The sequence below is a fragment of the Urocampus carinirostris genome, chromosome 1 (assembly GCF_059441175.1).
Source record: "Urocampus carinirostris isolate Australia breed hairy pipefish chromosome 1, RoL_Ucar_1.0, whole genome shotgun sequence".
Lineage (NCBI taxonomy): Eukaryota > Metazoa > Chordata > Actinopteri > Syngnathiformes > Syngnathidae > Urocampus > Urocampus carinirostris.
Genome location: NC_142349.1, coordinates 8,671,376 through 8,695,149, shown reverse-complemented (window position 1 = coordinate 8,695,149; position 23,774 = coordinate 8,671,376). Strand labels below are relative to the sequence as shown.

Here is a 23,774-nt window from a genome sequence, read left to right as displayed (position 1 = left end):
CCATAACAACCCAAACACCCTCCTACCCACCAACAAACCAACCAACCAACTAACGGAAACCAACCATGCCATGCCATGCCAACCAACCAACCAACCAACCTGTCACGCTTGCCATGGCGCCCAATTGGTCCCAGCCGTGTGGCGCCAGGTTCTGTCACGGTTGCCACGGCGCCCAATTGGCCCTGCCCATGGACACCGGCTGAAACGCGTTGACAGATTGCTCACTGGAAGTACTTAAACAGTGTCCTTTCAGCCGTTAGTTGTCAGAGTGTCTGCAAGACTCCTGTTGAACTCTGTGTGAAATGCCTAGTTCTGTGAATTTGCCTGTGTTTGATCGTGTTTTATCTTTGGCCTGATCTGTTTGATTTTGACAACTCTTTTGTTCGGATTTCAATCCACTTCCGCGACCATCGATCCGCGGATCGAGTGAGCGCGCATTCCTCCTCTCCCTAATAAACTGTGAGTATGGTATGCTCCATTCCTGTTTCCTGTCCTGGTTTGTGATACAACCAATTAACCAACCAACAGTACGGTATTGTCACACATACCACTGCCCGTCAATGCCAAGATCCGGCTAATCTCTAAAAAGCAGGATGAGACATTACAACAAAAAACAACAGCAACCAAATGATGAAGGTGCTGTATCTGAATCATATCAGGAGGCTTCTCCCGCTACTGATATCCATGGAAACCAGTACAATTTGTTTCATTTTGGAGAGCAAACCCCTACCCCAAAAAATGCCTAGAGAGGGATGGGCGGCGCCAAGCTGTATTTGCCCAAGACACACCACAGGGAACAGTGCCTCGACGACCCTAATGGTTGAGGGATCATTGAACCGTGAAGACTGCAGAAACAGCTGACGCGTATGTGCCAGATACCAAGCCTTTTGAATAATGCGCTGCGCTAGCTTAAGTACAGTAACTAACGGTTCCACTGTATTCTGACTAGTGTTTCCCCACAATTCCCAAGAAAATGTTAAATATGGAAAGACCAAGGACAGTACTAAGTAGTAGTGTGTAGTAGTAGTAGTAGTTGTAGTAGTAGTAGTAGTAGTAGTAGTAGAGTATTCTTTTCAAATAATGATTTTTACCAAAACTGCAAGGCTTTTGGAAGATTTTGCTTTTTATGTGTCTGATGTGAGGTTTCCAGAAAATTTAGTTTTTCAATGATGACCATGAATTTATTTTCACTCACAATTTCTATTGGTGCATCATCAAAGAGAAAATGTAATTATATGTTTTGTGTAAAATATCCTCAAAAAACATTAAGTCAAGTCAAGTAATTTTTATTTGTATAGCCCTTAATCACAAAGGAGTCTCAAAGGGCTTCACAGGTTATTACACAGACTATTTTTTCAGACTTCTTTACACCATCCCCTGATCTGGAACCAACATGAGGGCAAGGAAAAACTCAAAAAACCTCGACATGAGGAAAATGAAGAAACCTTGAGAAGGGACCGCACATGTGGTATCCCCCTTCCAGGATTACCAGACAGCAAAGGATGTCGCAATCACAAATAATACAGAGATATTGTCCACGAAAAGTATAGGTTATTCATATGCTATAGAGTAGAAGTGAGTCTTAAGCTTAGATTTAAACATTTCCACTGAGGTTGCAGATGGGATCTCAGGAGGAAGAGCATTCCACAGCACCGGTGCCCGGATGGAGAACGCTCTCGAACCAGCGGAACACTTCTTGGCTCTTGGGATCACCAGAAGACCGGCGCTCTCAGAACGAAGGCTTCAGACTGGAACATAGGGGGAAATCAGATCTGAAAGATATGAGGGAGGAAGTCCAAGTATGATTTTGTATAATACTAAGAGAACCTTGAAATCACATCTTAGGCTAACAGGGAGCCAATGCAGGTTAGCCAAAATCGGCGTGGTGTGATTGGACTTTTTTGTCCTAGTTAAAAGCCTCGCTGCGGCATTTTGTACCAGCTGAAGACTCTTGATTCTGGACTTCGGGAGACCGGAGAGTAGTGCATTACAGTAATCGAGACGGGAGGTAACAAACGCGTGAATCCGACTGAGACAGTATAGGACGAATTTTAGCAATGTTACAAAGATGGAAGAAAGCGATTTTAGTAATTTTCTTCACATGTGTTTGAAAGGACAGATCGGAGTCAAATATAACACCTAAGTTTTTAACTGAGTCACTCTGTGTGATATCACATTTGTCAATGTTCACAGCAGTTTTTGAGAATAAGTCGTGGCATTTAGATGGACCAATAACTAATATTTCGGTCTTTTCAGAGTTAAGACGCAAGAAATTGAGTGACATCCACTCTTTTATCTCAGTGAGGCAGGCCTCCAAATTTCCACAATTTAGAGTGGCAGATTCCTCCAACGGAAGATATAGTTGAGTGTTGTCTGCGTAGCAGTGGAAACTGATTTTATACTTGGGAATAATATCACCTACTCTAGTCTTTACTGTAATTTTTTAATATACATTCTTTTTTTTTAAATACATTTTAATTCCCTACTTAAAGTCGTTACCATTTCTGTATAATCATTGTCATAAAAAATATGTTGGTGTCATATGCAAACAGAATAGAAGTTATTAAGACACTGCAAAAAGATTGTTTATGTACACATTGAAACGTTTTGGTCCCAACACGGATCCCTGTGGAACTCCACGTGAAATACCAATACCAATACCTCACCAGAACAATCATTAAAGGAAGTACTAATCACACGGGAATATTCTATCTTGCATATAACAATTTATTTGTTGAAATGTAGTACATGATTCAATTGTTTGTTTGTTTGTACATGATTCAAATTGAATCGTTTCTCCGGCGCCGTCACGAATGGCAGCCACTCCAGCAGCTCCCGTGTTATTTTCGATTGTTCTCAGTTATTTTCGATTGTTCTCAGCTTAGGGATGCTGCTGGAAAAGTGAATTTCCCTTCGGGGATGAATAAAGTATCTATCTATCTATCTATCTATCTATCTATCTATCTATCTATCTATCTATCTATCTATCTATCTATCTATCTATCTATCTATCTATCTATCTATCTATCTATCTATCTATCTAGGCTTCCTGACAATCAGGATCGTTCTCGTATTTACAGAGGTTCCTTAAACGCCTCGGCCTCACGCTAAAGCGGACGTGCATGATGCTCATCAAAGCCGGGTGGTACCAACACATAAGAAGCTCCTCTGTTCACTCCAACATCACCTCGGCTTTCTGGTGTCAATTCGCTGACCACCCTCGATTATATGCCCCTTATTTTGTTTATTTGAAACGTTTTTCCGGTTAAGTTTAGGGTCTCCACGTTTTTTTGTGTCTTGTCACTTCCGGGGGAGCCGCCGGGCGAAATTAGCCCATCAGCAAGTTGTGCGGCCTGGATGCTTCGTGAAGGAAGGATGGAGGAAGAGGAGCCCTGGTACGACCAGCGCGACTTGGAGCAAGGTGAGCTTTTGTCTTGGTGCTTATTGCTTATTTAATTGCATGACGTTGGTAGAAATAGAAAGTATCAGATTCAAGAAATATATCAGCGTCAAGCTGCCTTCGTTCTCTTCTTCTTGCCTTCCTCAATACAATCAAGCCAACCTGTTTCTGCACGATCATCCTTGTTTTTGGACTTGATGCTTAAAGCCCATTCAGCAGGATAGTTAGCGCATAGATACTGTATTAAAAGATCATGTAAACTAGAAGAGTTGTAAGCAAATGGCGGGTTTTCCTCTCATTGGATTTAATAATGCTGGCCTCAGCATCACCCCAGCGTCTGATTACCTGCTGACCCAGAGAGCCAAAGCAGCTTTGTGGCTCATCATTGCATACCAAGAACATCCCACTTTCTTATTTTTCTGCACCAATGTCCGAGATCAGTAACCCTTCCACCACTACAGCTGAATTTTGATTTGACTAGGCAGCCCTAGACTAGTGCAGACCAGACTTTGGTTGCTTTTCTGCAGCTCGCACGACCGTCATTCTGTAGTCATGCGTAAATTGGCCTCAGGTTTGCTTCTCTTATGTAATGTTGGATGCTATCGTGCCACCGACGAGGTTGTTTTGGTCACTAAGACAATAAACTGTATTTTCTATTATTCCCACCCAAAACCCCCAAATTGTCCATAAAGTTAAAAGTGCACCTTATAACCCAATAGGCTTTGCATAGCGCAAAATATGAGGGGATACGATTGGAAATTCTGACAGTATTTATATGTGTGCGTTACTACTTTAGGTTTTATCGGTTACTACTGTATCTGTTCCATGATTGTTCAATCAAAAACAATCACTTATCTATAATCACAAAGCTTTGTATGCAACAGGAATCAAGTGCGCTGACACTTTACCACTAGAACACCAGTGATACAGATGAAATACAAGAAGTACTACATTTTATTCCCCATTATCACACTGTCTTTAACTCATGGTACCAGAAACTAATGTAAGAAAATGGATGAAACAGAAATTTCGTCTTAAAATATATAAATGAACGCGATCATCATCAGATACACCAAAGAGTCTGTTTCCTCACTGTGATTTTTTTGTATTTATTTAATGAGATAAAGACAAATGCCTTTTCATTTGTTATCTGTAGCAGTCGTGGTCTAGCGGTTAGGTTTAAGTTTTCTCACTGCTCCGACCTGGGTTTGATTCGCGTTGCATACAATGTTTTGAGATTTTGGTGAACGACATTTTTCGACTCCTCAATCATTGCACTTATCTATATACACACCACACGAGTATAAAATAAGGTTGCTTTTACTGTAATCTTAATTCTATGTGCCTCATAGCCCAGTACATATATGAAAAAATGCTATTTTGGGTGGGTTTGCATTATAGTGCAGAAAATACAGTATGTGAATACTGATCAAGAAGATGTCAAAAACGTTGTGTTTGAAAAACACTATTTGTTGGATTTCTTGCATGTGGTTATAATGTTTTTTAATAACTTCTTAAAATCAAAGACTTACTCTGCTGGTGTGAACTTCTTCCACTAACAACAATGCTGAAAATTGAATGTAAAACATAAAATAATATAGGGGGGGTCAGATAACAGAATCTTAAATAGATCATGATACGTTTGTAGAAGATTAGAAGAGAAGACATCAATACATTTTGATCTTATAAGGACAACCAGGGAGGACTGTAAAAAGAAAATGCACAAAAGGTTCTACAGAGACTCAAAGTGACCAAGCGGCACCATTTTGTTCTCAATTTTTTGACCAACATTTCACAAGGTTTTTGTTTTTTGGGGAGTAACCTTAGCAGCAAGATGGCGAACAATTATGTCAGCCCCCCTTGGGCGAGGCTTATGTTATGTAAAATCAATGCAAATTTCTCAACCTACAAGTATTTAAAAAATGCAGATTCTCTTGATATTTCATGTATTTTCCACCTATTTTTATATCAATATTGTTTTTCTTTAATAAATAACATTTTTTACGACTTGTGGTGCTAAATAATAGTCAAGTCATGTTTATTTGTGACGCCCTTAATCATAAAGAGTCTCAAAGGGCTGCACAGACCACAGATTATTGCAAACCACAGACTATTAAGACACCATCCCCTGATCTAAAACTTACATGAGGGCAAGGAAAAACTTAAAAACCTCAACATGGGGAAAATGAAGAAACCTTGAGAAGGGACCGCACATGAGGTAACCCCCCTTCCAGGATAACCAGGCTGCAAATATAGGTTTTTCTTATGCTACAGAATAGTGTGTTTTTAGCCTAGATTTAAACAGCACCACTGAGGTTGCAGATCGAATCTCAGGGGGAAGAGCATTCCACAGCACCGGGGCCCGAGTGGAGAGAGAAAGAGTGGAAAGAGTATTAGTACTTGCCAAGGCCAATCCAGATTTTTGGAAGTGGACGAAAATATTGTCAGTTGGGTCATCACTAGTAAACTTAAAGTTTACTGAAAATAAAAATCACACGTTTAGGCCAGGAATGTCAAACATAATGCTGATTAATTAAATCGGCCTGAGTAAATAAAAAGAAGTAAGTCTCTAGCTCATTTCTATCAAAAGTTATATATTTTTTTCAAATAAATTACAACCAAAAGCTCCTTCTTGCCGCTAGAGCTTCAGTAAAGGTTCCATCCATGTTATGTCCGATAATTGACTGGCGGCGTTGGAAGGGAAAGCTAACAGCTAGGCTAACAACTCTTAAGCCACCACTGCTGAGCGAGGCTAGTCACCAACACCAGATCCATTACCCATTAAACGGACGACTTGGAGCTACTACTTATGAAAAACTGCTACATTTGTGACTCTTGTATTTTAATCATCAGAAAGACCTTGCAGAAGTCATGGTAGCTTGCCAGCCACTATCTAAATCGCTTTATTACACTGAAAGAAGCCCTCCTTTTGTTTAATGACAATAAAGACCGTTTATTCAACTGCATTTCCTTTTTTTTTAAATTTTGTTTTGTTTTGTTTTTGTTTTTTAGATCTATAGTTGTTATTTCCTTACAAACGTATACTCAGTCTCTAAGGACATCATCTCGAGGTATGTTTGCATGTCACCATATTTAAGTTCTCCCGAAAAACAAACAAGCACAGAAATGCCCTGTTCTTTTAAAATCGAAAATTGCATCGAAATTGCAATACAGGTCTGAAAAATCGCAATCAGGTTTTTTTCCAAAATCGTGCAGCCCTATTGTGCATTATTTTCTCAGTTTCACTAGGCTTAGCCAGTGGTGGTATCCATGTTATTGCCCTTACCGTTAAAAATCCAATTTTCGAAAGTCTTAAAAATGTGAACACATTAATAATATTTATATCAAAAATATTTTATCATTTTTCATGTCATGATCAAAATGCTTCATGGTTGTAACAGAAGAGTTCTATGGAATTAGTAGTTATTTTCCAGTTTTGACTGAGGATGCAGGTGTACTGTAAACATCCTTTTTATTTATTGTTTTCCATGAGTAAAACTTTGCAGAGTGCTGTATTTTTCCGACAAAAAATTTTCAACTAGACCAAAATGTGTGTGGCATCTTCTGCTGGGGAAGCAGACCTCTCCGTAGAAGTGTTGTGCTTAGAAAAGACCCCTTTTCATCCTTGATTATAATTAGTAGGGTAGGTTACAATTGTAGCCTGAATTTTAAAGTCATGTTTATTTGTATAGCCCTTAATCAGAAAGAGTCTCAAAGGGCTGCACAGACCACGGATTATTGCAAACCACAGACTATTATGACACCATCCCCTGATCTAAAACCTACATGAGGGCAAGGAAAAACTCAAAAACCTCAACATGAGCAAAATGAAGAAACCTTGAGAAGGGACCGCACATGAGGTAATCCCCCTTCCAAGATGACAAGGCTGCAATGGATGTTTCAATAACGAATAATACTAAAGCTGAATCCTGGAAAAAACAATCTAAATATTTGGCCTTTTTTTACTGTTTTGGCCCACCTGAGAACATAGTCTGGATCTGACGCCCAAGCCAAAATGAGTTTGACATACTTGGTTTAGGCTGTACGTAATATAGCTTTGTAAACAGTAAACACGTCATCACAGCGATGCCGACTCGTCTTCCTCGGCTCCTATCTCCTCAGCAACGTGAAATGATGTAAGGGCCGTGAGGAATAGCGCTGATGGGTGCAAGCTCCGTTTCGCACGGGCTCATCAGCGCTTCAGCAAATTGCTCTTTCAGCTGCTAGTTGTTAATGTATTCATCTCATTTTACAGCCTAATATGATTCACGCTAATGCAGCAAATCTTCACACTCTTTTTTCGCCTCTAAATCTCAGTCCTCCTCACACTTTTCTTCGTAATGTGACTGAACTAGGAAATATAAAAAAAATCACGACCAGTCATCATTCAACTCTAGCCGTGGTTTGAATATACAGTGAATGGATGTCCACTTAGCTCTCTCAAACAGTGTTTCTCGACCTTTTTGGTGCGAAGGCATACGTTTTTTCATTAAAGAATCTTGAAGCGCACAGAAAATGTTTTAAAAAAAAATTAAGCCCCTGCAGCAGGTACCTTTCATAATAGCTTGGGTTTTTATGTGGCTTAAATTAACTGTAAAGGGTGTTTCTTGTCATTTGTGGTCATTGTGGCTCAGGAGGTGAATTTTGGTTAGTAAGTTTGGATTTTGCTGTATTGTAAATGAAGTTTTCCTATGTTTTTTTTTTTTTGAGGGGGGGGGACAACAACAATAATACCATAAGTGGGCAACTATTTTTTTTACCACATTCTTTAAAAAATATATATTTTGATAATAACAATCATCTAAATCCACAAAATGATGTGCAAGATTTTTACTTTGGTTCCTAGTCCAACCTTGAACAGCTTCATAAAATGAGTTATTCGGAGAGGGATTGGCGCCCCCAGGCTGTGCTTGCCCAAGACACACCACAGGAAATAGTGTCCCTATGACTCAAAGGGTTAAGGGAAACCCACCACCCAATGAGCAGACAATCATCATACCGTAAATTCTGGACTACAGAGCACACCTGATTAAAAGCCTCATCTGACATTTAGAAACGAAACTCAATTGTGTCTTTGTACAAGCCTCCCCGGATTTTAAGCCGCAGGCTTAAACTGCAATAAAAATGAATTCATTTGCATCCATTACTTACATTTTAAGCCCAGCGCATACCTGACGCTTAGGCTGCACAATTAATCAAAATCTAATCGATACCACGATGTGACGTGTTCCGATTGTGTCATCACAAAACACTGTGTTTTTATGAAGAATATATAGTTCCACGTTTGTGAGTGATGGAGTACTTGGCCAAGCAGAATTGTCACGGTTCGAGTTTTTTTATTTTTCTATTTTTTATGGATCGACAAAATGATTCAACATAACAGGCAGTCGTACATGTTTTTTTTCCTCCCCATTGCAAAGAATAGATCATAAAAACTGGTGATATTCAATAATCGCAATTATACAATATACTCAATAATTGTAAAGCAGCAACGTCCCCAAACATACAAGCCTCTAAAATAACAAAACTTAAACAAAAAAAAACCTAAATCAAAATCAAAACTAAAGTAAAGAAGACAATTTAAAAAAAAAAATTATATATATTGCTACTATACTAAACATCATATGATTATTGGTCGTGTCTCGTTCAGCAAGTAAAACTCAATGTTTCAGTTACCCAACCTTGGACCGTTATATGAAGGTGTAGGGTGTTCGAGTTTTAACGGCGCCGACAAAGTTTGCAAGCCGTGTGTGCGCGCGACCAGCTAGCAGCCTTAGTGGCTCATTACATTGAAAATAAATTCATTAATTAAATTGGACTCTTAAGAAATGCCAGAAGAGCAGCAGCAGGTTCTCCATGGAATATTGCGTCAAGGAATGAAAAAAGTCCTGGCCTAGTGCTAGGCTAACAAGTTTCTTACGAGACTCCTGCAGAGGCTGTATTTCACCAACACTAGATCCATTCCCCATGAAACAGATGACCTGGAGCTACAACTCGTGGGAAGCCTTTACATTTGTTAATCATCTATTTTAATCATCTTGGAGACCTAGCTGAAGTCGCGGTTACCCAATGCTATCGCGCAGCAAGGCAGCCACTCTCTAAATCGCTTTCTTACTCTGAAAGGAGAAGCCCTCCAATTTCGTTTTAACTTTTGTATAATAAAAGTAATACGTCTATTTATTCAACTGCAATTCTGTTTTTAATTATTGATCTATAGTTGTCATTTTGTTACAGTCGTATACTCTTAGTCAGTAATGACATCAATTCGATGTAAGTAACAGACCAAATTTTATTCGCTTTTAATGGTTCTTCAAGGAATAAAGAAAACCTTAACGAACTGACATTGACGCTGATGAGACGCTAAGAGAAGTGTAGCGGTTTTGATTGATAACATCCTCTGCTGTTCAATTTGGTTGTATAAATTGAGGACTTAATTTGTGGGTGAAAAAGTTGAAATGTTGGTGTACATTGTAAATATTGAATAACGTGCTGTCAAACGTCACGATTTGCTCCTGTATGTATTCTACGAGCAATGTTGGCATTTCTCTTGAAGGGCGTTGTAAATGTTTTCAGATGTGTTTTGTATTTGGAGCAGTTGCGTTGTGGAAAAGAACAGTTTTTCATTTTTTGGTGACGGCACGAAAAAAAAAGGCGCACCATACTTAAAGCGGCACGGTTTAAAAAGTAGCGGCTTGTAGTCTGGAATTCACGGTACTAAAAAAAGTAATGTGCTGCCACTTACTGATATGGATGGATGTTAGTTATTAAGTTGACCAAGGCAACAATATTAACCAATAGCATGCTTTTTTTTCAAAGATCAAAATGGGCAGTTTCCTGCAGCACAACAAACAAGCTTTCCTGGCACAATGGTTGAAAACACTATAGATTATCTGTGACCTGAATCAGCAAAGGTCTTGAAAGATGAAAATTTAATTACATTTGAGTCTTCTTCTATTATCCGTCTTGACTGCTAAATCCAAAGTGACCTGGCACCTACGTCTAGTGTTGTAGACAACCCCCCACCCGGGATAAACCATGTAAACAATGGCCGAAGGCCACATTTGTGCTCCAAAGCTATGTGTAAACCCCTTAAAAAAGCAAGTCAGAAATCAATGAAACCCTAATTCGACATTTTAAATAAAATATCTACATTTTTTAGAAACCAAATTGTAGTAAATATTTGTTCATGTTACTAAATTATCAAATTAAATGGATTACCAGTATTTTAATTAGTAAACAATGATTTGTTATTCCCTGTTTCCCCCAAAATTGGAAAAAGAAAATACATCACAGACCTTAAAGACATCATAGCAAGAAGTGAAAGCACAACTTTCGTCATTGCCTGCTGCAGGCAGAACCTGCACGCTAGCAAAGATGACAGACAGGACCTAATGAGTATCAATAATTTTAGAAAAAAATTCCTTGTAAAACCAAATCTCTCCTCTTATTAGTTTTGACTACACCCAGTGAAAGTGTGATTCACAATGGACGAAAACCCAGAACTAGACGCGTTTTGGCCAATTTTTTTTAGTCTTCCGGGTAAAATTCCTCGATTCCTTGTCTAATGGAAATCTCGGCGATCCAAGTGGTGAGCTACCCAGACCAAGAATCCAACAAGGGTCTGATTTATCATAGAGCTTCACATCAAGGTCGCAGATTTCTTTGATCTTGTCTGTGGGCTGCTGAACTGACAAACCAGCGATACCAATGGATTTGGGATTCTGCCAATTAGAGAACATTGAAATTGTGTGTTTTTTGCCTATTTGGTAACCCTCCTTGTCATTCATTTAAATTATCATTTAAATTTGAAGCACATTAATGTGTGTCTTTAAATTCTGATAAGAAAACAGATTGTAAAATCTTATCAGCCCACATAAAAGTACATTTTGTGACTAAAAATGGGTTTACAACCGAAATTAGATGACCGGTCATTACACTGAAATAGAAATAAAACAGGATTATTAAAAGAAGACAAACCAAACTTTAAATTTCACAATTAACACTTTAAACCAAATAAGAGTATTCTTTTACTTTAATTTATGTGAATTGTTGTCTATTGTCTTGTCCATTGTTCATTAAATTGACGGATTTTCTTTAAACTAATTTTGACTCTGGTGTTTCCTCGATTCATTTTACCACTCATCAAACATAGAGCTAGTCCAGTAGCTTTTCCTACCTCTGTCTAGCAGCATAGGTGCTATCCTTGTGTAATTTATCGCAATTGCGTTCATTGAGTTTTCTCACTACCCCACTGTTTATCTTTGTCTTGCTTCCTGGTTCTTCCCCCTTAGATTTACACTTGGCAGCCGAGCTTGGAAAAACCTTGTTGGAAAGGAACAAGGAATTGGAGGATTCCCTTCAGCAGATGTACATTACCAATGAAGATCAAGTGCACGAGATAGAGGTATGGAAGTGTCGCAAGTCATACTTTATTTCATCACAGGTAAAACAAACCATAAATAATAATAATAATAATAATTTCCTTGTATTGTCATTCTGTGTAACAATGTACACAGAACGAAATGTCGATTGCACCTGACCCGTTGTAGCGAGCCGATGCAGCCGCAGCTGTTCTACAAAACAAAACAAAAAACAATTCAAGCTTTTAATGTTATGGTAGAAATAAACATTGATTCATGCCAGATGTTTTCCAGAATATTGACGCTCTGCGCACACATGATCTAACCACGTGACGACACTATGACGGACGGTAGTAGCTTGTTGTAAACAGTGGACGAGGGCAGTAAACCGTAGACAACAACAGTATACTGTTCAACAACATTAGCAATTATTAGTCAAACGAATATTGTGCTGCTGTTGGTCAAGGTGGCTCACTTTGTCATGAAGACACAAAAAGCGCTTTTAAGAGAACCTGAGGATAGCATGAGCAATGCTATCTAACGAGCCATACAATCTTCCTCCTGACATATTTACACATCTAAACAAATCATCCAGTCTGCCTGATTTCAATCCACACTATCAGTACCACTATATTGTAAATGAAGTATCCCCATACACCGGTGCTGATCTAAGAGCCCTTAAAGACGCTGCCCTTTTTACTAACGATCATTCGTAACTTGAATTATTTCGTAAGTTGCTTCAGTGCTATATTTTGTATGTTTAATGTTTATATAAGTATGTTTATGGCTTGTATAAGTAACCTGTATTGTTTTATACTAAATGATGAACATTTCATAAAATAATATGCTCTATTAAGATAAATAAAGTTAAGTGTAACCTACCTTTGGAAGATAAGCTTCAAGAGGTCCTCCTCCGTGTTAGAGAGTGGGTGAAAAAAAGCAATGCAACATTTTCTCAACCGCATCAAGCTTTCTTATTCCACTTTCACTTCAAATGAAACGGCTCGTCTCTTCTTTACCCTTTACACCAACCATATTGAATGGATGCATGATATATTAAACAATAAAAATGTCAAAGTTCTTAGCGCGCTGGAAATAGTATAAACATCATATAGACCAGGGGTCGGGAACCTTTTTGACTCAAAGAGCCATAAAAGCAAAAAATATTAATTTTATTTTGGGAAAGAGCCACACCATATATTATGAGACAAATTTACTAAATTGCTAAACCCGCACCCCAGACAAAAGCTTAGTCTTCAGCACATTTGTTTTTCATGATTTGATAAAAATTATGAAAAGAGAATAATGCCAGAGCCCCTGTCCCAAAATCAACAAACATACCACTTTAAACTTGTCTCTTTCTTGCAATTACTCAAGATCGGTTAAACTCCTTTTGACCCTTTTTCTCATACATATTGGTTTCAAAACCAGATGCAAGCAGTTATTGTGTAAAAACGTCACAACATTCTGCAAATAGGGAGCCTGATGAGCTCACTTTTGGCGCAGACGGCGTAGGGCGAGAGATGGGAGGGAGTGCTTGCACTTTTTCCTCCCACTCACCCAATCAAATGACTAAGTTCTCTTCCGGTGTTTTGGCGTATTTACAGTTCTGTGGATTCATCATAAGGTATCTGAACACTGAACACAGATTGTATAGTGAACTTTTATATAAAGGATTCTTTAGCGTTGTACAGCCAAAACGAGTTTTCCCCCCCCCCTTTTTTGTGTGACACCTTGACTGTAAATTGCAGTGAAAAACGTGCCCTATACATACTGCGAAGTAATTCCATGTTATTTAGCTTTGGTTTGGCTTTGCGTGAACCTGAATAGGATAGACAACTCAAGTTTTGAACAAGATGGAGAAATTTTGCATGCAATCAAATGTGTCTCTGAGCCACAGATATTCATAGAAAGAGCCATATATGGCTCGCGAGCCATAGGTTACCGACCCATGATATAGACAGTCTCGAATGTTTACACACGAACCAGGAAAAGGAAGCGTATTTTTTTTTCTTCGGGGTGGATGCTGGGTAACCTCTCGCAGCGCCACACGTCGAAAAAAGGTGCACACAATACAAAATCTAACTTTTTGTGTAGGGTTTTTTTTGTAAGTCTAATGGTCGTAAGCAGGGAAGCGTCTGTAATAGTCTGGATGCTTACATCAGTTCTTTGTAGCTGGTACGCGTTGCTGTGCTTCGTTTTGCGGCCAAATTCACCCCTGTCTTGAAATGTCCACCTCGATAGCATATTGTAGCTGGTGTTTCGCACCCTTTTTAAGGGAGACATGCTTTTGATGTGAGGCAAAGGGGTTTTCCTCCTATCCCTGGTACTTCATTGGATGAGTTATTATCATATTGATTTTTGCATTCCGGAGATGGAATAAGAGCTTGCTCTGTCCACTCCACGCATCGGCCCGGTATTGCAGTACCTCCGGGAACGGTGCATTCGCAATGATCGCAGCAAGGCTTTAGGGCTAGGACCTTAGCTTGGCCTTTTGGCTGAGAGTAAGTGTCCCGGCTCCTAGGCTTTGTAGCGTATTATGAACTGACCGATAACGGATAATGAATAATGAATAACGAAGATAGATAAATAACCCTTAAACCCCCCCCCCCCCCCCCCTTTTCTATGTTTTCATAGTTGGTATTGCTAAGCGACATTTTTGATATGTTTTCATTCGTAAACAAAATTCCCCCCGCTGAAGTCGAACATGGTCACGTGACGAGGCTGCTACGTTTGATTGGTTAAACTTGGTAGAGCCTGTCGGAGTTCTCCGTCATAATAAAGACGGACGCGTACTTACGTGGAGGGGATTTATTAAGTAACGAAGTAACGACTTCAATGTTGCATAATGTTATAACTTGACTTGACTAATGTGGCAAAGTTAAATTACCCTTTATTCTTCACGAATGTACTCAAGTAAAAGTAAAAAGATTAAAAATACTCAAACGTACAAAATTTCCCAAAACATACTCAAGTAAGTGTAACGGGGTAAATGTTACTACCTAAAAAAAAAGCCTGAACTTAACTGTTAGTATCCCTAAAAAAAGCAAATTTAAGCCTAGGTCCATTTTAAAACTTATTTTGGTTTCTGTCCATTTTGGCAGTATCAGTCCAAGCAGCTGGAGATGCTTCGGGAGATGAACGAGCAGCACGCAAAAGTTTACGAGCAGCTGGACGTGACCGCCAGAGAGTTGGAGATCACCAATGAGAAGCTGGTGCTGGAGAGCAAGGCCTCGCAGCAGAAAATCGACAGGTCAGCACCTCCTACCGTTTTGTAAATAGCATTCCGTTATTTTTCAAGGTTTCTTCTCAAATTCTCAAATCCGCCAGGTGAGTCCGTTACGATAAGTCGACGCAAAGTGGCGGGCACGGTATGCCGAGGGATCGGGCTTGCAACTAAAACTATTTTACTAGTCAACTCGACTATTGAAATGATGCCGAAAAATCGGGTCATTATTAACTTTTTATGAATTGATTTTGATTGATGTTGAAAATAAAAATAAACACAATAAACTCATAGATCTTTTATTAAACATACAGCAGATCCGTATGGATAAAATGCAAAAAAGAAAAAAGAAACTGTTTGGTTTAGTGCTCAGAGACATAAATCCATAAATAAACTCTGTCCTTTTTTAGGGACTGGTAAAAAAAATAGAAATTAACTTCGAGCCAAGTCGAGTCATGTTTATTTGTGACGCCCTTAATCACTAAGAGTCTCAAAGGGCTGCACAGACCACAGACTTATTATTACAGCATCCCCTGATCTAAAACCTACATAAGGGCAGGGAAAAACCCAAAAACCTCAACATGAGGAAAATAAAGAAACCTTGCGAAGGGACCGCACATGGGGTAATCCCCCTTCCAGGATGAACGGGATGCAATGGATGTTGCAATAACAAATAATAAACAGATACTGTCAACATAAAATATAGGTTATTCATATGCTATAGAATAGAAGTGTGTTTTAAGCCTAGATTTAAACAGTTCCACTGAGGTTGCAGATCAAATCTCGGGGGGAAGAGCATTCCACAGCACCCGGGCCCGAATGGAGAACGCTCTTGAACCTGTGGATCTCTTCTTGGCTCTTGGGATCACTAGTAGACCAGCATTTTCAGAGCAGCTCAATATTTCTTTCCATGTGAACCAAGAACCGGCTCATTAGCAGCAGTAGACAGTAAATAAAACGAATATGTTCATTTTGTGAAGTACATTCAGTGGACAACTGCAAAGTCTGTAACAAAAGAACTGAATGAATCAAACGGTTTTAACAACTGACCTTTGTTTTTCGGACTGCTCGTATTTAACTTTAAATACAGGCAAAGTCTGGCATAACGCTCAAGCTCTCTTTTATGGCACGTAACAATTTACGATGCATGTCATCGAAACTGTATTGCTTGAACGTTACCTAAATCTTACCAAAGCAAGGAGAGACTGCGTTTTGTTCAATTTTTCGACGTGCTCTTTGATTGTTCATGCGTCATTAAGCGTCTGCCATGATACACAAAGTTCGCTTTGCAAACTTTACAAGTAGTATTTATATTTGTCGTATCCGGGGAAAAATACTCCCAAACTTTAGAAGTTTTGGTACGCGTCCTAATTTTAATTTTGCCATTTCTGTATGTTTATATTACTGCTCGAGACAGACACACTATTGCTTATGTGCAACTCAGGAGAGATTGTATTAATCGAGAAATGCCTCACTGTGTCTGGCGACAGTAGTCGACTATTTCTATGAGCAATTTTTGTCCACAACATCGGTTAATTATTGCAGCCCTAGTAAATGTCGTTTTTCAGTTTACTCTTAAGCCAGCTGAACCTTCTTAAGAAGTCTCATGTTCAAGGTTTATACTCACGCTTTCAAATTTTTCCAAAGGCGTCTTTGTGTTTTGTAAATCCGCGAAGCGAGTTTGGAACGATAAATCCTCGCAAAGCTGCAAGCTCGGTAGCGGTCGAATCTCCGGTATCGGTGACGTAACGGGCTTTCTTTGTACTCGTTTACGTGCCGGCGTAGGTTGACGGGCACCGTGGAGGCCTTGCAGTCGCAGGTGGACAGTCTGACGGCTCGGGTAGAGGAGCTGCAAACTCTGGAGGAGCTGAGGGTCCTCCGGGAGAAGAAGGAGCGCCGCAAGACGGTCCACTCCTTTCCGTGCCTCAAAGAACTCTGTACTGCACCGAGGTCTCAAAACATGCTTTGAAATTTCTGTGTTTTCTGCTCTATAAGGGTGCATGCCCAAAAAATAGCCTTTCATATAGAAGGTGCACTGGACTATAATGCACCTTGATTTCAAACTACAAAAATAGCTACTGTATTTTAGGATAACAGTTGCACTTTTTATTTATCTATCTATCTGTCTATCTATCTACCTTGGTCATATCCCTCAAGAGGGGTGACCGACAGCAAGACAAACACATGCAAAAACAAAGAAAATAAAAAAGGGGGAAATAGTAGCAAAAAACACACACAATTTTTTGGGGACCATGGCCAACCCAAATGCCCAAACACCCAAATAAGTTAAGCATCTCGGCACCCAAGTTGGTCATGCTTTCGTCCCTCCAGATGAAACGGGACACAAGAACCCATGTCACTCGGGTCAGGGTGACACAACACACTCTTCTGTTCAACAGCAGGGCCCGTCAGCTTTCACTGGTTTACCCCTGCCGCATCATACGGGTGCCCTGCCCATCCCTTAGAACGCGTCCAAACATCCCACTATCCTTTCACAACACCTCTCCACTCATTTCTATCACCAACAAGAGCTCTAGCTTCCACTATATTTAGACCTCTTTCCTCCAGCGCATTCATAAAATCATCCATCCACGTCAACGCGGCCTTCCTCTTGATCTCCTTCCATTGACTTCTGCTCTATAGATCTTCCTCAACATTCGCGCCTCATCTATCCTCTCCATGTGTCCAAACCAACAGAGTACTCTCTTATCAACATGCTTGCTCAGTTCTACGGCTACTCCAGTTCTGTCTCTCACAATTTCATTTCTCAATCTATCCAGTCTTGTCACTCCTAACATACTCCTCAAACACTTCTTCTCAAAAACATTTAATTTCCTTCTTAAATCTGCGTTCAGGCTCCAAGTCTCTGCACCATACAACACAGTCGGCACAATCAGACTCTCATACAGTCCCCTCTTAACATCCATACTCATACATTGTTGCTCATAACTCTCCGAAGAGCACCCAAAACCTTGCTTCTTTGATTTACTTACGGTATACGTTCTTGCAAATGCTGACCTAAATCGCAAAACATGGCATGCAACAGAAAACGAACCTGGTGGTAAGGGCGCTACAACCTAATCACTAAACCACCAATGTTACAGATGACGTATGAAGAGGCAATACATTTTATCCCATGATTACAGCACCAGAAGTGAATGTTATAGAATGGAAAAGCCAGATAGTTGTCCAGATAGAAATAAAGGAATGCAAAAAAAGCACAGGAAAAACAAATCTCAGTTGTATCTGATGATGAATCAGACTTTAAAATTATTTAGATCTTTCAGAAAGACATTTCATGTTCTTCGTTTTGTTTACCTTAGATAAAACATAAAAATAATGAAATCCAATCCCTTTTTTGGATCTTGTCTGTATCCAGGGTTGGGTAGGGTTACTTTAACTTGATTACTTTCAATTACTTTTGGATTACTCCAATACCAAATATGCTAACAAAAGACAAAAGAAACTAAATATGAATACAATTACTAAATTTTGTGCAGGCTTGGGGAGTAACGGAACACATGGAACAGCAAAAATGATGTTGGCAAGCTGTTTGGATTTATTTTCATTTTGTTTCTGTCACATTTTATGTTAGTTTTGCCGGAGATCAAAGCCAGGAGAGAAAGCTTACCACGTGTTGTGAGTCATCATTGTATTCATATTTAGTTTCTTTTGTCTTTTATTAGCATATTTGGTATTGGAGTAATCCAAAAGTAATTGAAAGTAATCAAGTTAAAGTAACCCTACCCAACCCTGTCTGTATCACTGGTGGTTAGGTTCAATTCCTGTTGCATACAGTGTATTGCGATTTTAGTCTGCATTGTTTTTTGAATGCTCAATCGTTGCTTGCTGAGATGCTATACTCTGAAACCTCGAGGAGTTAATCTCACGATTAAATACTAGAGGCATTTCCAATTTTGCGGGATATCACCCGCACCGGGATAAAAGACGCACGTTCTTATTTCTGGCAAGTTTAGAGTTTTTAGGTGCACCTTAAAGTTTGGAAAATATTATATCACACATTTTGTTTCCTACCCCAAAAATATCTCAGTTTGGGTGTGGGTTGTACACAAGGTTTTACTAATTTATCAGCTGAAATGCATCACTTACCACAATTGCAGAACGTCGTATGTAACAGGAATCACACCTGGATTGCGGTAGTGAGAGCACCAAATCTTTACCACTGGACCACCTACGATAAGGCTGACTGATGAAAAGGCATTAGGTTTTATCTCGATATCACACTATTTTTAGTTCCCAAAGATTTTCTTTCACACTTTACATGTTACACTGACAATAAGTTTGTTTCTTACAATGCTTAGGATAGAATTGCAAATTTATTGTCATAGTAACATCAAAATTAACATTCCACTCTGGTACCATGACTAAAACACTGTAGTAATGAGATTAAATCTACTGCCTTTTCATATGTCCTCTATATCAGTGGTAGCCAACCTTTTCTGTACCACGGACCATATCTGACTATATTCTCGTGACCCTGTCCAATAATAATAGATTTGACCTAATCATCACGCTATTTCTACTGGTAGAAATCATTCCCTTGACGTCTCCATTACAACGTTGTACAACATGGCACCATAAAAATAGTTTGTTGATGACGTGATGTAATGCCTTTTCCATCGTCATCTAAATGTCTAGTGGACTAGTGCTTAGGATTCAGCGTTCTCACCGCTGCCATTCGGGTTCGATTCCCGGTGCAACCAAAGCTGAGCAAATGAGGTTTGCGATATTTGTCAACTGATCTATTATTGCTAAATTATTGTGATATGTTACTGTCAACACCTAGATAAAACACGCACCCAAACTTTAAGTTTATTTTGGTAATTAAAAATCTGTTTATACACGAATGAATATGGTATCTTCAAAATGTAAGGCAAGTTTTTTTTCTTTCTGTATCAAACGACCAACGGCCCAGTACTGATCCACGGCCTAGTGGTCGCCGACCACGGTTCTAAGTCACTGGTAGTTCAGGGTTCAAAAATCCCTTAACTGCTAGGGTTGTGGCGCTCCACTTTCTGTGGTGTGTCTTGGGCAAGTACAGCCTGGCAGCCCCCATCCTTCTCCAGAACTTGTTTTTGGGGGGTAGTGGTTTGTCCCCCTACATAAAACAGATAGTACTGGTTTCCATAGATAACAGTAGCAGGAGAAGCCTCCAAATCTGACTCGGCACCTTCATCATCTCTGATGATGGTCTCTGTTGATTTTTGGCGTAAAGCGTCATGCCGCTCTTAGTACAGTAGTTATAATCAGGCGCTTTCACTGACATGACCTGGGTTCTGTTGCAAGTTTGAACTGAGAAAAAGAGAAGCAAAATATTATACCAATATTTGAACAGAAACGATACACAAATCAATACGGTATTTAAAATGACAATCTCCACATTTTGAAGGTACGAAGACGGTTTCCTGTTGGCCAACGCCGGCAGCGTGGACCTAGCCGATAGGCAGCCTGCCGACGAGGAGAACGAGCGTTTGCGGGAGATTGTCACGTCGCTGCGGTCGGCCATGGCCGCCGAGCGCTCCAAACGGGAAGGGGCCGAGCGGGAGTGCGCCGCCGTGCTGCAGGAGTTGGACCAGCTGGAGCATCGTCTGCTCGGAGCCGAAGGCTGCCAGGTGCGGGTGCGTGAGCTGGAGGCCGAGCTCCGGGAGATGCAGCAGTTGAGGAAATCCAGGGCCTGCCTGATGGAGGAGGGCATCGAGACCCTGCTGGGGAACGGCCCCGAGACGGACACGCCGGATGAAACCACGGCGGCCGTCTCCGGGGCAGGCGAAGTGAGCGAGGGGGGTCCTGTTAGAAAGAGCTGCAGCGACACGGCCCTCAACGTGGTGACGGTCCGCGACCCGCCGGGGAGGCGCCAGTCGGGCCGCAAACGGGGCATGTCCATCCTGAGCGAGGTGGACGAGCAGTACCACGCCCTGCTGGAGAAGTACGAGGAGCTGTTGGGGAAGTGCCGGCGCGACGAGGAGAGCCTGCGCCACGCCGAGGTGCAGACGTCGCGCCCCGTCTCCAGGGACCCGTCCTTGAAGGACTACAGCCTGGCCCAGGCAGGGGCAATCGCCGGAGGCTCCCCGCCCACTCCGCCCCGCACGCCTTCCACCCCAGAGGCCTTGGAGGGCATCAGCAGGCATGTGGAGCAAGTGGATAAGCGCTTAAGTCAGAACACGCCAGAGTACAAAGCGCTCTTCAAGGAGATCTTCTCCCGCTTGCAGAAAACCAAGGGCGACGTGGGCACCACCAAGGGGAGAAAAAGTGGAAAATGAGCCTCAGTCGAGTTCTTAATACAGCCTAATGATAAAAGTTCGAAGATGCTTCCTTTATTATTTTTTACATGTAAAAGTAAAGCAAAAATCCTAACAATAGGGCCCCAGACATTCAAACATTTCATTTTGATTCACATTGTGTTTGTAGAATAGGAATCAAGCACTATTCACCATTTTTAATCGATATCCTGGGTGGCCTTGAGGCTTGGTGTAGGGCAGGGATTGGTAAAAGATTTTGAGTTACGGGCCGCATTGGGTTGAAAAATTGGGCCGAGAACTGAGGCCAAAGGAAGATGAATTATTAGTACAGTGGGACCTCGGTAATTGCGGTTAATGGGGACCAAAACCACCCGCGATACGTGGCCCGTCCCATCCAGCCGGCCACCTTATCCCGCGTCCGCTGACGTTCCGCCGAAAAACCCCACAAAAAGTGAAAATCTGCGGGGGGGGGGGAAATAAATAAATATATATATATATTTTTTTTTTAACCATTACAGACAGCGAAGCTCTGAAGCCGCGTACGTCGAAGTAGCTAGGTCCCACTATTTTTATTTTTGTTAAATTCACCTACACCAGGGGTGTCAAACTCATTTTCACTGGGGGCCACATCAGTGTAATGCATTCTTCTAAGGGCCTGATATAAATTATAAATGTAACTACTCCTGAATGAACAATAACCCTGAATTTATCAAATGTTTAAGTCACAAACATTGCAGTTGCATTGAGAACATTTCGGTATAGTTTTTCAATTTTGCTGATTGGCATTGATATGCAGTGTAGTGTCAGAATAGTCAGTTCAGAGGTGCATTGTGGGGAAAAAATATTTTTTGGTTGAACCATTTCATCTTCGACGTTCAGACATTTTAAGCCCCCCCTGCGCCAGATAAAAATCATGTGGTGGGTCACATTTGGCCTGTGGGCCATGAGTTTCACGCATGTGGCCTAAACAATCTTGTAACAGATACCTCGCAATTCAAAGGTAATGTTAGCTAGTCAAAACATTTTCAAATGGACACGGCTATTCAGAAACGTGTATCTCTATTTTTAGAACATTTTATTTGGACTTTTTCCGTCGCAAACATTCCGCTTATCTTCAGTAGGGTCGCGGGGGTGCTGGAGCCCATCCCCAGCTATCAATGAGCAGTGGACACCCTGAACTGGTTGCCAGCCAGTCAGAGGGCACACAGGGACAGACATTTCACTTGCTCATTCACACCTAGTGACAATTTGGACGGGCCGATTAACCTGACATGCATGTTTTTTGGTATGTGGGAGGAAACCGGAGTGCCCGGAGTAAGCCCACGCAAGCAAGGGGTGAACATGAAAACTCCACACAGGAAGGTTTGAGCCCATGACCTCAAAACTGTGCCACACACACACACTCACCACTGCACTGCTGTAAACATTAATGGAAAAGAAAAATGACAAAATGGAGATAATTGAACATGCAGGCATGTAGATGTTGTATATATTTTGGTCTATAGATAATTTGATTTTTGAAACACTAAGTTAAAGAAAATTATTTTTTATTTGTCCCTTTTTTTAAGTCGCAAATTTGATATGCATACAGTGTCTCGCTTTTTTGTATTTCTTGTGGGGTGGGTCCTGAGACACACTGGGGGCTAGAGTGGCACCAATTCACCATTTAAATATTCCTAATGAATGACAAGAATCCTCAAAATGGCCAACTCCAGAACTGGATTAAAAACAGGAAATAGGATTTAAGGAAATGAGGTTAAAAAGTAGATAGATTAAAAACGTTAATTTTGCCTTTTAGATCCTTCATTCATACCACTCCAGTTTTGAATCCATCTACGGGGTCGGCCATTTTGAGCCAACGACCAATCACAATTCATGTGCATTGTGAAGCAGTCATGATTGGTCATTCTCCAAAGCATAGGCAACTGACATCATTTTTACTCGACAGAATTCAAATTCAAAATGGCCGTCCTCAGAGATCAGTGGTACTATTACTTAATTCATATTCTACAAACACTCATAGTGTACCAGGGGCCAACACAATGTTGTTTACATTTCGGATTGACTTTTAGTTCTAGCGTGCCAGGGAGCAAATTTAAACTAAAGATGTAAATGTAATGAGTAAACAGCTTATGTGCAAAATAAACCTGCCATTTTTATTCTGCCTTTGTTGAGATTGAACGCAAGTGTGACTTATTGCCTCAAGCTTCTACTATATGTGTCGAATAAAGCAGGCTTTCTTCAGACTTTATGGAATCAAATCATTTCTACAAGCAACAACAACCAAGAGTGTTGCATTGTTTTAAATATTGTGGTTTGAAGCCACAACCATGTTGCAATTTTTTCTCCCAAAAGCTCTTTTGCTTCTATGCCGGGCTGTAAGAATATTTCGACATGTAAATGAAGCGGTAAGGCACCAGTGATGGATGCCTGCCGCCATTAAAGGGGCAGTGTGTAATATTTAGTGCCACCTATTGATAAAAAAACAAAACAATTTATTATTGCATATTTAAATCCATCAAACCAAT

The 23,774-nt window shown here is 40.5% G+C and overlaps 1 protein-coding gene and 1 pseudogene across 1 annotated transcript; both read left to right on the top strand.

Moving 5' to 3' along the window:
* The first annotated feature begins 3,118 nt into the window (after positions 1–3,118).
* cdr2l (cerebellar degeneration-related protein 2-like) lies at positions 3,119–23,495 on the top strand. The gene is made up of 5 exons (XM_088356052.1): positions 3,119–3,421; positions 11,692–11,804; positions 14,865–15,013; positions 16,772–16,936; positions 20,397–23,495. Exons 1-5 carry the CDS (start codon positions 3,358–3,360, stop codon positions 21,265–21,267), a joined length of 1,362 nt encoding a protein of 453 aa, XP_088212178.1. The 5' UTR covers positions 3,119–3,357; the 3' UTR covers positions 21,268–23,495.
* Positions 14,080–14,210, top strand: LOC148373414 (U2 spliceosomal RNA; annotated as a pseudogene).
* Positions 23,496–23,774: the final 279 nt, after the last annotated feature.